General features: G+C 48.4%; 1 protein-coding gene across 2 annotated transcripts; it reads right to left on the bottom strand.

Moving 5' to 3' along the window:
* Position 1: 1 nt before the first annotated feature.
* Positions 2-20,088, bottom strand: GAS8 (growth arrest specific 8). 2 transcript variants are annotated; one of them, XM_030204631.1, is made up of 11 exons: positions 20,009-20,088; positions 15,685-15,779; positions 14,886-15,083; positions 14,570-14,776; positions 12,472-12,526; positions 10,842-11,047; positions 9,822-9,989; positions 8,084-8,170; positions 6,505-6,714; positions 2,644-2,709; positions 2-404 (listed from the first exon to the last, which is right to left on the bottom strand). In XM_030204631.1, exons 2-11 carry the CDS (start codon positions 15,697-15,699, stop codon positions 255-257), a joined length of 1,362 nt encoding a protein of 453 aa, XP_030060491.1. In that variant the 5' UTR covers positions 15,700-15,779; positions 20,009-20,088; the 3' UTR covers positions 2-254. The 2 variants fall into 2 exon arrangements, with proteins under 2 accessions (XP_030060491.1, XP_030060493.1); XM_030204633.1 differs by lacking the exon at positions 15,685-15,779 and having other exon boundaries at positions 20,009-20,063.
* Positions 20,089-20,291: the final 203 nt, after the last annotated feature.

Below are 20,291 nucleotides of genomic sequence, written 5' to 3'. Positions count from 1 at the left end.
GGGGGAATTGGGGGGGGGGGCAGTCTTGGCTTTCCTTCAATCAGAGATACTGGCACAGTCATGTGCTGCTTGATTTGGGAGGTAATGCACCTTAGCTTCACAACCAGGAATTGATTTTTAGAAGGAAATCTGTATTTTATAAGCTCCTCATTAACAGTTAATAGACATCTTTTCTCTGCTAGTTCATTAGAAGGCACAGATGAGACAAGAGCAGACTATTTACACTGCAGACGATAGGAAGGCACATGAAAACATTACGTGGGAACAGAAACAAGGCCAGCCGGACCCCGGCCTAACTTCTTCCCTGCCACTGTGGTCTCTAGAGGCTTAAAGCCCAGCTCCTCGAGAGGAATACCAAAGGCTTGCAGCTTCGCTTCGTATGTCCTCAACAGGTCGTTGTGGGCCTGAAAGAGAGGAGAGAAGAGGTCAGAGCTGGCTGTTGGCACCCAGGTGGCAGGAGAGAATGGATTGAGGGTGGCAGTGGAGCCTGCAGAGAAGGGAAGGGAAAGCAGCTTTCACTGGAGTTGGTAATCGCATAAATCTCTCTAAAAATGTGGGGCTGTTTGATTAACATTTAACTGTCTACAGTCAGGAGGGACAAAGTTAATTAACTAGCTAACATTACTCAAGGAAACTTTGTGGAAAATAACCATTGGTCATCAAACATGATCATACACCTGCCAACGATAATAAATTCTTTCATCACACTTCACATTCACAAGTTCCTCCAACAAAGCAAAACCCAAAACAGAACTTATCTGATCAACGCTGAGACTGACCACATGACAGAGGAACTTCGAAAGCTCCAGGGCAAAAGCACTGGTCAGGCAGAAGCTGTCAAGAGTTGTTACTTCGAAATTGCAAGACTGGACCATCCTATCGCTGCTTATTAGATAAATTTGGTTTTGAGTTTCACTTTGTTGGACTCTGATATTTGGTGGTGGTGGTGGGGTTAACGACTTTTATATACATTTAAATTAAAAAAAAAGACTAAAGAGAAGACTAGAAGTACAAGAAACATTATTTCTTTAGAGGCAGTGATGAAATATTTACTGCAGTTGAAAGACAGGATGTGGATGTGCAATGTTGTGAACTTTTTTCAGAATTTATGATCATCTTTGCTGACTATCTTTTTTTTCTTTGGGGATATAACGGATCTAAGTTGACACATTGCATGAACCACTTATCTCCATTATTTTTAAAGCAGGAGCCACAGTGGTAAAAGACTGAGGGCCAGATGCACTAAACAATCGTTAGAGCCCTTCCCTTAGCGAATCGGTAAGGAACGGGCATGCATTATGGAAAGGGAATGCAAATGAGCTGCTTGTTGTAGCTCACTTGCATTCTCCATTCCATCGTTAAAACAGTCAGCCAATCGGCCAGTCGAGCATGCGCAGAGCAGCTGCTCTGCGCATGCCAAATACGCCTCCCTGTGCCGTTCAAAGACGCCACGTTGCTCATCCCCTCCGATGCGGCTCAATCCAGAGGACAGTGCAGTTGAGGACGTCCATCCCAAAAAAAAACCGTCCATTTTGGCCGTCAATCCCCCCCCCCCCCCCCCCCCCCACGTAATAATAAAAACATCTTTTTTGGCAGTGCTTCACTCAGCTGAGAGACCTGGAAGTCCCCGAGCCAATCACAGCGCGTTTAGCTGAGCTAAACGCTTTGTGATTGGCTCAGAGACTTCCAGGTCTCTCAGCTGAGTGAAGCACTGTCAAAAAAGACGTTTTCATTATTGCGGGGGGGGGGGGGGGGGATGACGGCCAAAATGGCCGCCCATCCACTTCCCCCCTGCATTGAAATGACAGCTTCCCGCAGCCCCAGCCTCCCCACCATCCAAGGCACTGCCCCCACCGCCCCCCTTGAGGCCGCCGCCGCCCCCTCCAACCGCCCCCCTCCGTCTGCCACCGGGCCAGGCCCTCACAGCGCCTCTCACCTCCGTGTGAAGGCGCTGCAGCAGGCAACAGCTGATCGCCTCCCTTCGGACTTCCCTCCTTTCCTCCCTGGCGCAGCCCCAACGACAGGTACAGACCTCTCGTTAGATTTTCCAGCGTTAAGGCAATCGGAAAAGCTTAGTGCATCTCATTACAATGGGGTTTCTACACAATTTGCTCATCTGCATTCCGTTTTCGTTAGCTGCTACCGTCGTCGGAAAATGGCCTTTACTGCATTCCAGGGTTTACTACGTGCTCGTTAATGGCTTGTTAATTGCTCGTTAAGTTTAGTGCATCTGGCCCTGAGACCAGCTAAATAAAGTGGAGGGTGTCCAGAGCCTTGGGCAATAAAGGGGGGGGAGGGGGTTCCTCTCCAATGATGTAGCCGCTCCAGCAGCTTTAACCCACATTTCCCCTAAAATTCCCTTCTCCCAGCCGTGTCCCAATTAATCTTGCAGCAGGCCCTGCCTTCGCTCGGTGAGCTTGATCTGTGGGGTCTCCACACTTCACCAAGATGGGGGGTGGGGGGGGGGGGAGACAGTAGGGGCCACCCTGGCCCCCAGGCTTGCATGGAGAACATTGGCATAAACGGCTGTCTCGCCATTAACTAGTGAGTTATCCTTCATTCAGGGCAGCGGACTACCTGTCATCTTAAAAGCAGATGTATCGGCAAACGCTACTTGAAAATTTGATCTGCTGAAATTCTCACCTTACAGACGCGAGCCAGCTCATACTGCAGCTCCTTGATGGCGTTATTCTTGGAGTCCAGAACGTCCTGGGAGAAACACAGAGTCTCAGTTTCATTTCTTGCCATAAGCATACATGTTGTGAGGTGACAAGGGGTAGAGGTAACCCTGACCTTCCTGACCATCCAGAAACAACAAAGAGAGTCCAATTCTCCCGTAAAAAACAACAGAAAAAACAAAAGAACGGAAGAATTCAAAAGAACCAGACTCAAAAATATGAAAAGCCAAATTTATTGCACAAGACCCTACACGGTCCGTGTTTCGGCCATAGAGGCCTTCCTCAGGGGTCTATAAATTGGCTTATATAAATATTCATATATTCATCCAAAAGTTCATTCGAATTCAGACAAATCTGCTGATCCTATCCAAGCTGATGCGTAAGACATGTAATCGGGATGAAAAACAGTGTAGAGAAAGCGCTGCAATTTGAAGTACAAAGCGACGTACGTGCCGTAAGCTCAGGATTTTGAGTGAGTGAGCTGAGCTTGCTTACGGCACGTACGTCGCTTTGTACTTCAAATTGCAGCGCTTTCTCTACACTGTTTTTCATCCCGATTACATGTCTTACGCATCAGCTTGGATAGGATCAGCAGATTTGTCTGAATTCGAATGAACTTTTGGATGAGTATATGAATATTTATATAAGCCAATTTATAGACCCCTGAGGAAGGCCTCTATGGCCGAAACACGGACCGTGTAGGGTCTTGTGCAATAAATTTGGCTTTTCATATTTTTGAGTCTGGTTCTTTTGAATTCTTCCGTTCTTTTGTTTTTTCCTTCCTGACCATCCAACAGGCCCTCAGTTGGTCCCTGCCCATGCTCAAAACATAAATACAGGGCAGCAGGTAGGCACTGAATTGATTTGCTCTTTTCTGACCACTGACAAGTCAGATTATGACCCATGAACTGCATTGTCTAAAGGCTCATACTTAAGAAGCCTGACAGCTGCATCTTTCTGGCTAAAAGCTCTGCTCCAGCATTCTGTGCAGCCAGAGCCTTACAGCAGCAATTTCTAATTCTAGGTCATGCTCTTAAGAGCACTCTTCCCCCTCCCCTGACAAGAGTATTGGTGCTACTGATTCTACTTCACAAAGTTTGAAGGCGAAGAAGTGTTGAGATTTTAGATAACACTATGGTAAAACATGGGTGCTAGGGAAATTCCTGTAACGAAATGGCAACTACAATCTTCTGTAGAGGAAACCTTGGATATGCTGTGGTCCATAAACATTCAGATACTGTGTTTCATTCTATGTAAACAACAAAGTAAGACAGAAATTGGCTGAGTAACACAGAAATCAGCTGAAATTGCAAGATGGGAGGGGGATTGATGCTCAATCCATTGTATATAAGGCACTGCTGTGTTTCCCCCTAAACTAACCTCTCCTCTTCCCCCATTCTCTATTTCTGTGGATAACACGCTCATCCTCCCTGTCTCATCAGCTCGTAACCTTGGGATCATCAACAGTGAGTGCGTCTTCACCACAGCTGCCATTTGTTACGACCTGATTACTTTTGATTACTTTACCTAATTACTTTGTCCGATTACTGTAACTGATTACTTGGCCTGATTACTTTGTCTAATTACCCTGCCTGGTTGCTTTGTCTAAATTGCTTTATTGCCTAATTGCTCTATTGCCTGATTGCTTTGTTATCATCCATATTGGAATAAAGACTATCCCTCTGGAAGGAAAATAGCCTCTGTCTTTTCTGTCACCCCATATCTTGGGGGTGGCTGGTCCATTGTATCTTGGGTGAGTGTAAGGAGGTAGAAACCCTATTTGCCCCACATTTCCAAATTGTATATTTCTTATGGTAAGTAGATATATCAGAGAAATAATTCCCACATAATTACAGCCCTCACTGATACTGATACTAGGTTGTAAGAACAGACTCCACTATAAACAGCATTCAGTGCCTGGTGGGTATAAGGACTCAGCCGCACGTTAGAAAACGGCAGATTTGGGGTCAGGAAGGAAGGTTTGCTAGAGGTGCACCAAGCATTTTGCCTTCTTCTGGTTTACTTTGTGCAATGAGCTTTCAGAAATCAGAAAAAAGGTTGGATACTACAAGGGTCATTTTCGAAGAACTGCTTCTAATATTGCCCAGTGTATCTGCATTTAGAAAGCAGGGGCCACAGAAGTCACAGTGGGCCTCATTTTAGGAGGTATATGTAAAGGCATTCATAGTGTTAAAGCAGAGGGGGAGGGAGGGGGGGAGGAAACTGGCACTTATGTACAAAGCTTTTCCCCAATGACAGCAAGGGGAAAATGAATCTATGCAACAGGTGACATAATCCGATAGCAGTACAGGGGTGTTTATGTGAACAGAAACTTTAAACATTCATGTTTTGCTGCAGATTCTGTGGCTACTTTTACCCGGGGGCTTTGCATCAGTTATCACAGGGGAAAATACATGCACGCTTTTCCTCCAAACTTACTGCATGGTTTAGGGTGCATTTTGGATAGGCAATTTTTAAAAAGCCCTTTTTAGCTTTTGAAAATTGGAGACAGAGGGTGGTGGTAAATGGAGCTTGCTCTGAAGAAAAGGATGTCGTCAGTGGAGTACTGCAGGAATCGGTCCCAGGGCCGGCTCTTTTTAACATCTTTGTGAGCGATACTACGGAAGGGCTGTCTGGTAAGGTTTGTCTCTTTGCGAATGATACTAAACTCTGCAACTGGAGGGTGTGAAAGACATGAAGAAGGACTAGCGAAGCTGGAGGAATGGACCGATATTTGGCAACTAAGGTTTAATCCCCAAAAATGCAGGGTCATTCACTTGGGTCGCAAAAATCCAAGGGAACGGTACAGTATAGGGGGTGAAGTGCTTCAGTGTGTGAAGGAAGAGCGGGACTTGGGGGTGATTGTGTCTGACGACCTTAAAGCTTTCAAACTGGTAGAAAAAGCAACGGCCAAAGCCAGAAGGATGCTTGGGTGCATAAAGAGAGGCATGACCAGCAGGAAAAAGGAGGTGATAGTGCATTTGTATAAGTCTCTGGTGAGGCCTCATTTGGACTACTGCGTGCAGTTCTGGAGACTGCACCTACGGAAAGATATAAACAGGATGAAGTCGGTCCAGAGGGCGGCTACGAAATTAGTAAGTGGTCTTGAATGCAAAAATTATAGGGACAGGCTTATGAACCTCAACATGTATACGCTGGAAGAGAGGAGGGAGAGAGGAGACATGATAGAGACATTTAAATATCTCAAGGGCATTTATGTACAGGAAGAGAGCCTTTTTCAAATGAAGGACAGCTCTGGGATAAGGGGGCATACGAAAAAGTTAAGAGGGAATAGGCTTAGGAGTAACCTAAGGAAGTATTATTTGGCCTCCCGGTGGAGGTGGTGGAGTCGAGGACTGTTCCAGAATGTAAAAAGGCATGGGATAAGCATGTGGGATCGCTTAGGAACAGGAAGAATTAGGGGTTACAGAGGATGGGCAGACTGGATGGGTCACATGGCCTTTATCTGCCATCATGTTTCTATGTTATCCCTATATCCAATTGTCTGTTTAAAGGATTGTTCTTGGAAGGGTGGTAGTGAAGTCATCATAATTGTTTAGTTATCTGTGAGGGTGGGGGGATTGGGGTACCCAAGCTTTGCCTACGATCCCAATATTCTTGCAGCAGCCGTGGCTCCTGGCAGTTTGCAGACTGCAACAACCCCTCAGATACTGAGGCGTAAAACCCCCCCTACCTTATGGTTAGGAATTTACTGATTAAGTCGGAAGGTGTCACTGGGTAGTTAATGATTAAAAACCCATGGTTATGATTGTTGAGAACATGGCAAAGATTTTCAGCACTTTATTAAGGGTAGCTTGACCCCTACCTCCAATTTGCGTGTGACCAGGCTGAGGGCGCTGGGGTCCAGATTGGAGGCCGCGAGGATCTCGTTAAGCTGTGCCTCTTTCTTCTCCAGTGTCTCCGAGAGGGATGTCAGCTTCCGCTCCAGTAACAGGTTCTTGAAACCAGTCTTCTGTTGCACTTCAAAGATGGCTTTGTTAAACTTTGCATATAGCTCATCTCTCTCTGCCTGAACCTGCACAAGTCACACACATGAACACAAGCAGATAAACCCTCCCATCCAGGCATGTGAACAGTATAGAGATGAACCCAACACACAGCCTGACAGATGGACTCGTGAAATTATGAGACTCTCGGATGGAGTTTAATCTTTAGGGTTTGAGAGTAGGCCCGAGGCTGTCTTGAGGATGTAAGGTGCTCTATGAGGAATAACTCTGAGCTATGGGTTACAACTAAGAAAAAATGTGGTCCTATTGCCAGTTTTCTTTCCTTGAGTCTAACCAGACCAGTCCAGAACTGGGAGAAGGGAGGGACCTGGCCCCACCAGGTATACCCCTGAGCCCAAAGCTCTACTGGGCCTGTGTGTCAGGTCAGGAGCCACAATCGACGCAGAGCTGCACAGGTTACGTCCATCCACCTGCTGCACAGTACCCGATAAGGCAGAGCTCTGGCGTTCTCTCTGTCTCCACCTGCTGGTAGATGGGCGTAATTTGCAAGTCTCTAGATTGATGTGCAAAATGCTATGGAAGCTCCACTTAACAAAATTTTATTCAAAAAAAGTTAATTTATCAAAGGGGTTCAGGTTGTGAAAACCTTTTCCGCAGAGTAAACTGTTATAGCAAATTGCTGTCACTATCTGTCCCCTGTCCTACCCCCCTCTGTATCTCTGTTCTAGCTACTTTCCTGTAAAATCTTGTAGTTCCTTTCCTTTTCGCAAACTTGTTTTGATTTTATTGTAAACCGTCGAGAGCTGCCAGTTAGTCATGGTGATGTACCAAATTCAAATAAACCATAACCAATGCTGCCAGAGACTGGCCTCACACTCTCTCTTTTTTAAAATTCTACCCATAAGGTACAGGAAGTTGGGGTGGGGGGGGGGGGGGGGAGAGGAGAGGAAAAAAGGAGGGAAGAAAACAAAAAACAACAATTAAAAAACATTTAGGATACCAAACCCAGTGAAGTCCACCTGAACAGGAGGGAGACCTGGATTCCTCCAGATATACCCAGAGAAGAAACTATTTCCCAACAGAACCCTGGACTTCCCTTCCTCCAGATTAGTTGAACTGGGTGACCAGTTCTGCAACTGGGACCAAGAGCTCTTTACCAAACCAGTTCACTACTGCATGGAAAGCCTGTGAACAGGTGCTGCACAATGTCTCTTATAGGACAGCGCTCACTGTTCTTATGTCTGTCTCCATCTGCTGGTGGAGGGGTATAACCCATCAGTTCTGGACTGGTCTGGTGGATGACAAGGAAGAATGGGTGGAAATTGTGGGCGTGCCAGCCTACAAATAGTTACAGCCCCTCAGAACAATTGTTATTGCCAGAGCTTCTAGCCGTCTAGTTTGGGCCCCATCCTATGCCCTTGTCTGTAACCCTCTCACCTTGCTGAATCTCTGTTCCAGCACTTCATGCTCCCATTTGAGATCCTTCAACTCTTTCTCGGAGGCTCTCAAACGGGCACTTGTACTCTGAAAGAGAGAAAAAAACAACAGGTCAAACACAGAACAGCAAAAGCAGAGGGTGGTTTCTCTGAAGATTCAATGCTAAAAATATAACATCAATATCAGTACTAAATGCCCGGCCTTTCACCTGAAGTAGAAACGGACTAGTCAATATTCAGCTGGCGGAGGTCAGGTTTTTTAAGTGCTGACTGTTGCTGGCTAAATTAGTTCAGAATATCTCATGCTGGGCCATGTCTGGGTTCTGGCACTGAATGAGGGCTATCCAGGCATGTTCTGACCCCCGGCTCTTATGTGGGTGCCAACCAGTATTCAGCCGGGACCTGAATAAGACCCCCCCCCCCACCACAGAACCCTCTCCTCCATAACAAGGTTTGAAGCTCCCCCCCCGGTCTACCTTATACTTCCTGGTGGTCCAGTGGACAAACTGGGCAGGAGCAAAGCCCACTCCTGCCCCTGGCAGCTGTGATCTCTAGCAGCAGAGTTCGTTCCTGCTCAGATTGGCCCTGGACCACCAGAGTGTAAAGCAGGGGAGGGGAGGTGGGGGGGAGAACCAATACAGACCACTACCTGGAAAGTATGTGAGCCATTTGGCTATGCTGGTGCTGCCACTGAACATCACTGGTACCCACAAAACTGCCAGCTCCTCCCCAACCCACCCTGTAATGTCCTTCTCTTGCCCGGATTTACGATGGCCGGTTAATACTAATATCCGGTGGCGTTGCCTGGTTAAGTAGCACTGAATATTGGAAGTCGGCCCACTGAGCACAATTTGAAGTACTTGTAATTATTGATGTATGTGATAGTGATATATTTGTCCTCAATAAAAACGTTGAAACAAAAGCAGGCAGCAGCCTGTACTGCCCCCTTAAATCGCTTTGAAAATTGAGCATTATGAGAATACTGGTGATAATCCAGAGACTCTCTGGCACTAGCAGAGCTCTGGAGAGGATGTGAAGACCCTGAAGTATGTCGATGAAAAGAGAAAGAGGGTTTATGGGAACTTGTTCCTTTTGTTTTGTGGAATGCAGCTATATTCTAAAAATGCACTTGATATTTTTAAAATAGAGGTATTGAATAATGCTAATACATTTTATTATTGTGTTTGTTTATTGCTTTTCTGAGTGTATTGCTGTAAGCCGCTTAGTCTTTAGGCGGGATGTAAGTTTACACCCTTCTGCCATTTTATAATCCAGGGCAAGAAATCTCTCTGCAGGACTAAGATCGGGAGGCGGGGCTGGTGGTTGGGAGGCGGGGATAGTGCTGGGCAGACTTATACGGTCTGTGCCAGAGCTGGTGGTTGGGAGGAGGGGCTGGTGGTTGGGAGGCGGGGATAGTGCTGGGCAGACTTATACGGTCTGTGCCCTGAAGAGCACAGGTACAAATCAAAGTAGGGTATACACAAAAAAGCAGCAAATATGAGTTATCTTGTTGGGCAGACTGGATGGACCGTGCAGGTCTTTTTCTGCCGTCATCTACTATGTTACTATGTTACTAAGCAAATAAGATTCCCTGTCCTCTCCAAATCTAAGAAAGGTGCTTCCAGTGCCCCCCTCTTTCCCCATGACCCCTTTAAACTCCGCCTTTCCAAAGTAAAGGTCATTTTCTCTGCAAGAATCTGCCCCGACGGCCCACCCTCCCTCCAGCAGGTACAACTCACAGCCAGTAACGCCTTATCCTTCTTGTAGTTCGTAAGCTGCCTCTGGAGCTCAGCTACTTCCTCACGAGCCTTCTGCAGCGGCTCTATCAGCCTCTTGTTCTGCAGCTGCAGATCGGCCATCTCCTTCTCCAGGCGATCCTCCCTCCTCTTCACCTCCTCCATCTGTTCCTGGGGTCGGGTAGAAGAAAGCCACCTCAGCACCATAACGTGATTAGACAGCAGTAGAAATACCCATCTACAAACCCGTCCCTTAACTTTTCTCACAGCTGACCCAGCATTCCTGTGTTATGAGTGCAGTGACATCCATGATAAACCCTCCTAGAATAGTGCATGGCAGCAGGGCTGCGTTACTTCAGGCCGCTCTCTCCCATGGCCCTGCTGCTGCAGCAGGGGCTGTTCAGTGCTGAATGTATTATAGTGTCATTCAGTGATCTATGGAAGATGAAGTTACTGTTTATGTGACGCACTTGTTCTGTGGGCCTAGCACAGGTTCACAATTTCCTTCAGTGCTGTATGCATTATGTGTCATTCAATGATCTATGGCAGGTGAACAGTTACTGTACATGTGACAGAGCCGCCGAGAGGGGGGCAGGGAAGGGCAAGATGATTCCGCGGGCCTGGCCACCAAGGCCCAGAAACGGGGTCTGTCTCTCTCCTAGTCCTATGTGTCAGGACCTGGGTGTTTGCACCAGGGTCCTGGCACATAGGAGCTGGAGCGTGACAGACTGAGGGAGGAGCAGACACAGGAAACAGGCAGCAGTTCGACTGGAGGGTCAGGGGGTGGGAGTGGCGGCTCGGCCCGGCTCTGTCTCTTGGCGGCCCTGGTCACACTTGTCTTTTGGGCCCAGCACAGGTTCACATTCCTCATGAGTCGGTAAGGCCCCATTCTGCTGTACAGAATGGGTTGGTGTGCCCTACAGTGCTCTGTGGAGGTTGGGCCAAGCCTGTGGTACTATACAACCCCTAATGGGTTGGCACGGTCCATGGTACTGTTCGTGTAATGGGCCTGTGGTGTGGTACCTTGAGTGAATTGATGAGGGCCAGATTGTTGAGAGTAATGTCATTGTAGTAGTTCTTGATATCACTGAAGGCCTTCTCATGGTTCTTCATCAGTGTGTTTATCTGACTATTTTTCCTCTCTTCGATCTCGTGAATTTCTGTCTTACGGCGCAGTTCCTGCTCGTCCCGCATCGTATGCATCTTTTTCTCGTACTTCAGCTCAATTTCTGCAATAAGAGAGAGGGAAGACGCATGCCAGCAGAGTGAAGTTTAAGAAAGAGCATCGAGATAGTTGCGATGCCTTTGCTCTGAAGTCCTACATCTGACCACAAGGAAGACCAGACCTTTGCATAGAAGCAATCAAACGACCACAACAGCAAAGAAGCAACCAAACAGTTCCAAAACCAAAAGGTGTGGCATAGATTTTTTATTAGTCGGTGCAACAAGACTCAACACAAATAATAAAAGCACACAATACACCCAAGTATCACACGTGTAGCACTACAGCAGTTACTGCTACTGATACCAAACACTGTCCGGTTCTCATGGGAGAGGTTTTGGGGTAAAATAAAATTAGTGCTTCTCAGTATAGCCAGAGCGAAGAATTATTCTACACAGCCTACATTTGGGAAATGTGAATTTGCTGTGTATCATGGGGGGGGGTGGGGGGCAGTAATATTCAGCCGGCGGCAGTCAGCGTTTTTTAGCAGCTGCCTGTCGTTGGCTACATTAGCCCTGAATATTCAGTACCAGACCATCCAGGGATAATTGTCCCGCTGCTAGCTGCCGCAGCTTATGCAACTTTCGGCCGCTATTCAGCCAGGACTGCAAAAGACAGTTATGTGGGCCCCGGCTGAATAATGGCCAGAGCCCCCATAATTTTTCAAATGCTTTTTTAGCCCTCCAAGTCCCCCTCCCACCCCTAAAACAGCCCACAACATCAAGATACCACTGTCACCGACTCCCCCCACCCCGGGCCTACCTTAGATCCCTGGTGGTCCAGTGGGGGCAGGAGCAAACCCCATTTGCTCCTGCCCCTAGTGGCTGCATCCTCAAAATGGCTGCTGTGACCTCTCACAACAGTATCATGGCACTGCCAATATGCTGCCGCCCAGGCAGAAACAGGAAGTTGTATCAGAAGGGGCTGAAGGCGGCTGAAGAAAGGTTCCAGGGAGCTGCCAGCAGCTTATCGGAACTGCTGCCGCACTAGTGACCCCATGTGAAGAGAAATGCGCATTAAGGTAGACTGGAAAGGTGAGAGGAAGGGAGGGAGATGTCTGACCGGGCTGGGAAGGAGAAAAGATGCTGAACCATGGGGGCCCCCTAGAGCTGTGGGGCCCTGGGCAGCTGCCCTGTCTGTGCCCCCTCCTCTAATGCTGGCCCTGGTCCAGTTGTTTCTAGCAGTTCTCCCCTGGCCACAGCTAAACATGCTATAATCACTTTCTGATGTTTATTTTATTTTATTTTTATTTATTGTACTTGTATCCCACATTTTCCCACCTATTTGCAGGATGTTGATGTGATGAAGTCACCTCCCCCAGACCCAACAGCTCTGTGCTCAGGAAAGTCAGGGATCTGAACAGAGGAATTTCCCAACTGGTGACTGGAGACAGAGCGCCATCCAGCACTGTTCACAGACAGACAGACTGACCTTGCACTTGCCTCTCAAAGTCGTTCCTCAGTTCTGTGATGTCCTCATCTTGTTTCTGTAGGAAAGAAAACACCCCAGTGAGTGCCAAGACCCCAACACGAGCCAGCACACTCCATGTCCTTCTGAAGCATGCTGGGGCTGAGTCGCAGGCAAAATATGGCAGAGTAACCGGAGAGGAGCATTGAGCAGGGTGCCAAGGGGGCAACTCTCAATAGATCACCTACAGTTAGGCCCTGGGATGATGTGCGCTAAGTCTGCATTTACGTGTCTAACTTTAGACAGGAGCTCTTGCGACAGCTCAATGGCTGATGTAAATGACAGTATTCTGTAACGCCTCTGACCCACCCAGGGCCCCTCCTGGGTCCTCGCGCCAATTATAGCTAATATTTGGTTAAGACTAATTAGCATCTAATTAATCTATTAAATTACACATGCAACTGACCTTATTCTAGAACTTGCATACTAGTTGGCAATGTGTGTGAAACTTTTCTAGAATTAAGGGGAGCCGTTTTCTAAAAGATTGTTTCATTTTAGGACAGAGAAGGATCCATCTAGTTAATTCTGGACTCCTTCCTTCCCAACATGGATATTTTTTATTTATTTAGATTTTGCTCACACCTTTTCCAGTAGTAGCTCAAGGTGAGTTACATTCAGGTACTCTGAATATTTCTCTGTCCCAGGAGGGCTGACAATCTAAGTTTGTACCTGAGGCAATGGAGGGTTAAGTGACTTCCCCAAGATCAGAAGAGCAGCAGTGGGATTTGAACTGGCCACCTCTGGATTGCAAGACCGGTGCTCTAATCACAAGGCCACTCCTCCACTCCATTTTTTATGCATAGTGGAGGAGTGGAGGAGTGGCCTAGTGGTTAGGGTGGTGGACTTAGGTCCTGGGGAACTGAGTAACTGAGTTCGATTCCTGGCACAGGCAGCTCCTTGTGACTCTGGACAAGTCACTTAACCCTCCATTGCCCCATGTAAGCCGCATTGAGCCTGCCATAAGTGGGAAAGCGCGGGGTACAAATGTAACAATCAGAAAAAGGGGTTGGGCGGGAGGCGTTGACAGGATGTGCTTAAACACTATACACTTGGCACAAATATTCATGAAACTGGCCAGGGTGAAAGACTACCCCAAAGTGAGGTGGCTAAACTTATGTGCATAACTTTATCTGGAGATAGTCAATGGCACACAAAAACAGTGGGAAGTAGACCAGGCTCTCCAAGGACAAATCACAGAGACGTCAAATCTTAAATACACAAATTTTATCGATAGAAGACTCGACACAGTATTGTGTTTCGGCCTTGGGCCTGCCTCAGGAGTCCTTATATACATTTTCTGTGGAATCCTGCCTAATCTCTGCAACACAACCAAACTAAAACACATAATGGACATAACACAACTCATCTGTTCTCTGATTCCCTAATGTGACTTTGCCACATGAACTTGATCTTACCACAACATCACCCTGTATTTGTTCACACCGGAGCCTGCAAAGGCCTCTCTGGTACTATGTAAGCCACATTGAGCCTACAAATAGGTGGGAAAATGTGGAATACAAATATAACTAATAAATAAATAAATAAATAAATGTGTCTATCAGCAATGAAAACAAGCGGTCTTAAAAAAGACCTTTGATAAAAACACAAGCAGAAATAATCGTGCTCTCACCCTGGACGGTTTGATTCCACAGAAAATATATAAATAAAAACTCCTGAGATAGGAGTCTTCTATCAATAAAATTTGTGTATTTAAGACTTGACGTCTCCGTGGTTTGTCCTTGGAGGGCCTGATCCACTTCCCATTGTTTTTGTGTTTGCGCTCGTCCTGGGATTTCTGTGTTCCGCCGCCCTGGTGGACCTTTTTCGATAGTCAATGGCAGACACATACGCTTAAGTCCCAGTGAATATTCAGACAGAGTTATGCGCATAAATTTCCAGCTCATCTGCTTACTGAATACTGACCTCAATTTAGCGTGGATTCTTCCAAATTTCACTCAATAGTTCAGAAACGGAGAGGCAGGTGGGAGACAGTTTGTAGGATGGGTCAGAGAGGTTAATGAGGCTTTAGGTAAAGAGGCATTTCTGAGGAAAGAGGACGCACCATTTTCAGGTTCTTCACTAGCATCTCATTGGCCAGCTCCTGCTCCTTCAGTTCCACCTTCAGGTTGCGCAGGTCCCTGCGCAGCTCACTCTCCTGGGACCTGTGCTCCTTCTGTGCCAGCTTCATGCTGACCGAGCCTTCAGCTTTCAGCTCCGAGATGTTGTTCTGGTGCTCATACAGCAGATGCTTCACTTTCTGCTTATAAACCTGAAGTCCAAAACAATCCCCAGAGAGATTAAAATCAGAGTCCCGCTTCTCCAGCGGTCAGCGTATGCGCATTCTTCTCCTCAGCCCCCCTTCAAGCCCTCGCTCTTACCTTAATCTCCACCTGATGCCGCTCCTCTGCCTCCTCCAGTTCACGGTCCTTGTTGCGAAGCTCAGCTTTCCGTTCATCTAGCTGCCGACGGGTAATCTCCCAGAAAGTGTGGATCTTGTCTCGCTCTAGCTGGAAGTAGTTTCGCTCCTCCCGCTCGCGGTCCAGCTCCTCTCGGAGACGTACAATGTGCTCCTCCAGCTGTAGAAGGCACAGCACCGGTGAAAAGCTGGGGACAGCACCTAAGCCATTTCAAAGAGGCAGGCCAGTGAGGCATTTTACTCCCAACCGTCTGACACATGCTGCTATTCCTGTCACTACAACATTACTTCTGTACGCATGCCCCCGCCACCCCCCTAGATCCAGGAGATCTCATCAGAATGAGCACCCTGGCACTGCAGGATTCCTACATGAAGATCACAGAAGCAGACTCTCTTGAGGGCTGGAGTTGCTCTGCTTGGCCTCTTCCTTTCTATCAAATTAAAAAGTTCATAGCTACAGGGAGGACAGACAGTGCCTGAAATTTCACTTTTAACCTCACACGTACAAAAGAGGAAAGAAAACCCATCACAAAAACACAAATCAGGAAAACTGCAGGGAGAGACTAAAGCCAATTGATAGCAGGGAGTTATCCCCACAATCACATGATCCCTGTAAAGACTCCCAGTCCCCAGCGTGCATCTCCTTCATGCAGAGAGTCCCACACTGCTCTCACCTGCTCCCTGATGAGACTCCCCACACCATTCTCATGTTGCCCCTAAGAGACCCTTTCCCTCTCCCCCTCCCCCACACCAGAACTCACCTGCTCCTTGCTCATCTCATCTGGGGCCACCACATCTATCAGGGCTGACACCTTCCCTTTGGCACCTTTCTTCCCTCCCTTTTTCTTTTGGGTGGCTAAACAAAGAAAAAGCAAATAATATTACTTGGGCCCATCCTGATCTGCAGTTTTCATTGGAAGTATTTTGGTGTCTGTCAATGTCCATCTGAGGGAAGAGCTGCCAATGATACCCTTGGCCCTCTCTGTTTGCACCAATAAAAACCTGGCACAGAGCAGCAAAGTCCAGCCAGTCTGCAGAGGCTCCATTCTTTGATGACCTGCCTTGCAAATGTCACATTTAAACCTTGGCCAGTCTGGTCCATGCAGGCTTGTTTTATCCCCCCCCCCCCCCCCTCCCCATCATCCTCTTTTTCTCAGAGGGGAAGCTGCATCTTTCTTTAATCTTGCTTATTGAGCAAAACAATCTGGTATCTATAGAGCACTAGGTTCCTCGTAGGGACAGCTAGAAAAAATAAGGTTTGAACTCTTCTTCCTGAAACAGAAAGAACAACTGTGTGTCCAGCTCTCTGGTCTGAGGCTGGAAATGGTGGTGCTGGCCCGTATTCAGAATTCTCCGTCTGGTCCATCCCTTAGAGAATCCCCAAGGAATTATGGTGGCCAATAATCGAGTAAGTTAGGAACTGTTCCAACCAGTACCAAAGCCCAAGCCCTGTACAGCACTGGTGGGACAGAATGGCACAAGGAGGCATGTGTGGAGGACAGGAGCAGATTCTCCCGGCAGAGGAGGAAGTGGGAGAGACACAAAGCACATCCTTCGGAGCGCTGGAACATAAATGGGGAAGAAGAGGTAATGTCATTGTCCATCATCTTGGCCTTTTCTGAGGTGTTCTGTATATCACAAGGGGGAAGAAAGCGTTTGTCAAACTGGAGGGGGGGGGGGGGGGGGGGGGTTCCTTGGACTTTGCAGTACCCTCTCCTACTTCTTTTTCCTTCTTAGTCAGATCATGGCTCGGACCTGACACTGCAAGTCTTCCTTAACAACTTACTCAGGGGTTCTCCCCTTCCATACCTAGTTTAGTCATTGCAAGAGGGTCCTGAGCTAGAAGCCATGCATCGGGGCTCCTTTCAAAGTCCTGCAATCATGGACACTGAGCTTCATCTCCAGCTCCCTCCCCTTGAGGTCAGTGAACACTGCCTCCACTCAGTCCCTTCTTCTTGGAAGACTGAGGTTTGTCACAGCATTTAGACTCTTGGTAGCAGGGGAAGTGGAGCAGACAAAGGAAAAGCAGGACTGGTAGTGATTTTCTGACAGGGTCACCTGCCCAGAGCCTTTAATTACCAAGCTGGAATATATTTGTAACCTAACTCCTTTTTTCACTGCAGTGGAGTAGAAGCTGGAAACTCCTGGTGGCCCTGACCCAGTACCTTTTTAAAGAAAAGTAGCACTGAGCAGTATCATGATTAGGGATCAGAGAAACAAAAAGACATCTTCATAATTAGAGAGCAGGAAGAAGAAAGTGCAGGACCAGGATTAAGGAATAGGGAAGGACTGGGATTATGAAGCAGTGAAAGAGAAGGACAAGGCTAGGCCTGCGGATCAGTGAGAGAGAAGGGCAGAACTGAGATCAGGGCTGCTGAAAGACAAAGCCAGGCCCGGGCAAGCACCTCCTCCCTCTGGGATTTGGGATCTGTGAAGGGATGGGCAGAGCCAGGATTAGGGCTGAAAGGAGCAGCAGTGAGATTTAACCGGCCACCTCCGGATGTCAAGAGGGCAGCGCCGGTATTGAGGATCAGTGAGAGGGAGGGGCAGAGCTGGGATTAGGGTTCATTAAAGAGGCAGGACCAGGATTGGGATCAGTGAGAGGGAGGGGCAGAACTGGGATTAAGGTTAATTAAAGAGGCAGGACCAGGATTGGGGATCAGTGAGAGAGGGAGGGGCAGAGCTGGGACTAGGGTTCATTAAAAAGGCAGGACCAGGATTGGGGATCAGTGAGAGGGAGGGGCAGAGCTGGGATTTGGGTTCATTAAAAAGGCAGGACCAGGATTGGGGATCAGTGAGAGGGAGGGGCAGAGCTGGGATTTGAGTTCATTAAAGAGGCAGGACTAGGATTGGGGATCAGTGAGAGCGGCAGAGCTGGGATTAGAGTTCATTAAAGAAGCAGGACCAGGATTGGGGATCAGTGAGAGAGGGAGGGGCAGAGCTGGGATTTGAGTTCATTAAAGAGGCAGGACTAGGATTGGGGATCAGTGAGAGGGAGGGGCAGAGCTAGGATTTGAGTTCATTAAAGAGGCAGGACTAGGATTGGGGATCAGTGAGAGCGGCAGAGCTGGGATTAGAGTTCATTAAAGAAGCAGGACCAGGATTGGGGATCAGTGAGAGAGGGAGGGGCAGAGCTGGGATTTGAGTTCATTAAAGAGGCAGGACTAGGATTGGGGATCAGTGAGAGGGAGGGGCAGAGCTGGGATTTGGGTTCATTAAAGAGGCAGGACCAGGATTGGGGATCAGTGAGAGGGAGGGGCAGAGCTGGGATTTGGGTTCATTAAAGAGGCAGGACCAGGATTGGGGATCAGTGAGAGGGAGGGGCAGAGCTGGGATTTGGGTTCATTAAAGAGGCAGGACCAGGATTGGGGATCAGTGAGAGGGAGTGGCAGAGCTGGGATTTGGGTTCATTAAAGAGGCAGGACCAGGATTGGGGATCAGTGAGAGAGGGAGGGGCAGAACTGGGATTAGGGTTCATTAAAGAGGCAGGACCAGGATTGGGGATCAGTGAGAGGGAGGGGCAGAGCTGGGATTTGGGTTCATTAAAGAGGCAGGACCAGGATTGGGGATCAGTGAGAGGGAGAGGCAGAGCTGGGATTTGGGTTCATTAAAGAGGCAGGACCAGGATTGGGGATCAGTGAGAGGGAGGGGCAGAGCTGGGATTAGGGTTCATTAAAGAGGCAGGACCAGGATTGGGGATCAGTGAGAGAGGGAGGGGCAGAGCTGGGATTAGGGTTCATTAAAGAGGCAGAACCAGGATTGAGGATCAGTGAGAGGGAGGGAGGGAGGGAGGGGCAGAGCTGGGATTAGGGTTCATTAAAGAGGCAGAACCAGGATTGGGGATCAGTGAGAGGGAGGGAGGGGCAGAGCTGGGATTAGGGTTCATTAAAGAGGCAGAACCAGGATTGGGGATCAGTGAGAGGGAGGGAGGGGCAGAGCTGGGATTAAGGTTCATTAAAGAGGCAGAACCAGGATTGAGGATCAGTGAGAGGGAGGGAGGGAGGGGCAGAGCTGGGATTAGGGTTCTTTAAAGAGGCAGGACCAGGATTGGGGATCAGTGAGAGAGTGAGGGGCAGAGCTGGGATTAAGGTTCATTAAAGAGGCAGAACCAGGATTGAGGATCAGAGGGAGGGAGGGAGGGGCAGAGCTGGGATTAGGGGTCATTAAAGAGGCAGAACCAGGATTGGGGATCAGTGAGAGGGAGGGAGGGGCAGAGCTGGGATTAGGGGTCATTAAAGAGGCAGAACCAGGATTGAGGATCAGTGAGAGGGAGGGAGGGGCAGAGCTGGGATTTGGGTTCATTAAAGAGGCAGAACCAGGATTGAGGATCAGTGAGAGGGAGGGAGGGAGGGGCAGAGCTGGGATTAGGGTTCATTAAAGAGGCAGAACCAGGATTGAGGATCAGTGAGAGGGAGGGAGGGGCAGAGCTGGGATTAGGGTTCATTAAAGAGGCAGAACCAGGATTGGGGATCAGTGAGAGGGAGGGAGGGGCAGAGCTGGGATTAAGGTTCATTAAAGAGGCAGAACCAGGATTGAGGATCAGTGAGAGGGAGGGAGGGAGGGGCAGAGCTGGGATTAGGGTTCATTAAAGAGGCAGAACCAGGATTGGGGATCAGTGAGAGGGAGGGAGGGGCAGAGCTGGGATTAAGGTTCATTAAAGAGGCAGAACCAGGATTGAGGATCAGTGAGAGGGAGGGAGGGAGGGGCAGAGCTGGGATTAGGGTTCATTAAAGAGGCAGAACCAGGATTGAGGATCAGAGAGGGAGGGAGGGAGGGGCAGAGCAGGGATTAGGGTTCATTAAAGAGGCAGGACCAGGATTGGGGATCAGTGAGAGAGTGAGGGGCAGAGCTGGGATTTGGGTTCATTAAAGAGGCAGGACCAGGATTGGGGATCAGTGAGAGGGAGGGAGGGAGGGGCAGAGCAGGGATTAGGGTTCATTAAAGAGGCAGGACCAGGATTGGGGATCAGTGAGAGAGTGAGGGGCAGAGCTGGGATTTGGGTTCATTAAAGAGGCAGGACCAGTATTGGGGATCAGTGAGAGGGAGGGAGGGGCAGAGCTGGGATTAGGGGTCAGTGAAACTCACCATTTTCGCTCCCGTCTGCAGCTCAGGTTGACAAAATGTAACAACGTCTCCAGGCAACAGCGGCCAAAGCTCTGCAGCGCAAGGAGAAAGAGCCGGCCGGTGACGTAATAACGTCACTTCCTGTCAGAAGCGGATGTGACGTCCATGGAGACTGTAAACATTTGCCTAGCAACGGCCGGGGGATTTAAAGAGGTCGCTAGCCCCGCCCCCTGCACAGCTGATCTTATTACTGAGCAGTTATCCGCTTTTCCCGGAGGTTTATTTCGGTTCTGGATTGTTTGGA

This window comes from Microcaecilia unicolor, chromosome 5, assembly GCF_901765095.1.
Source record: "Microcaecilia unicolor chromosome 5, aMicUni1.1, whole genome shotgun sequence".
Classification (NCBI taxonomy): domain Eukaryota; kingdom Metazoa; phylum Chordata; class Amphibia; order Gymnophiona; family Siphonopidae; genus Microcaecilia; species Microcaecilia unicolor.
This window is presented reverse-complemented; position numbering and strand designations above follow the sequence as displayed.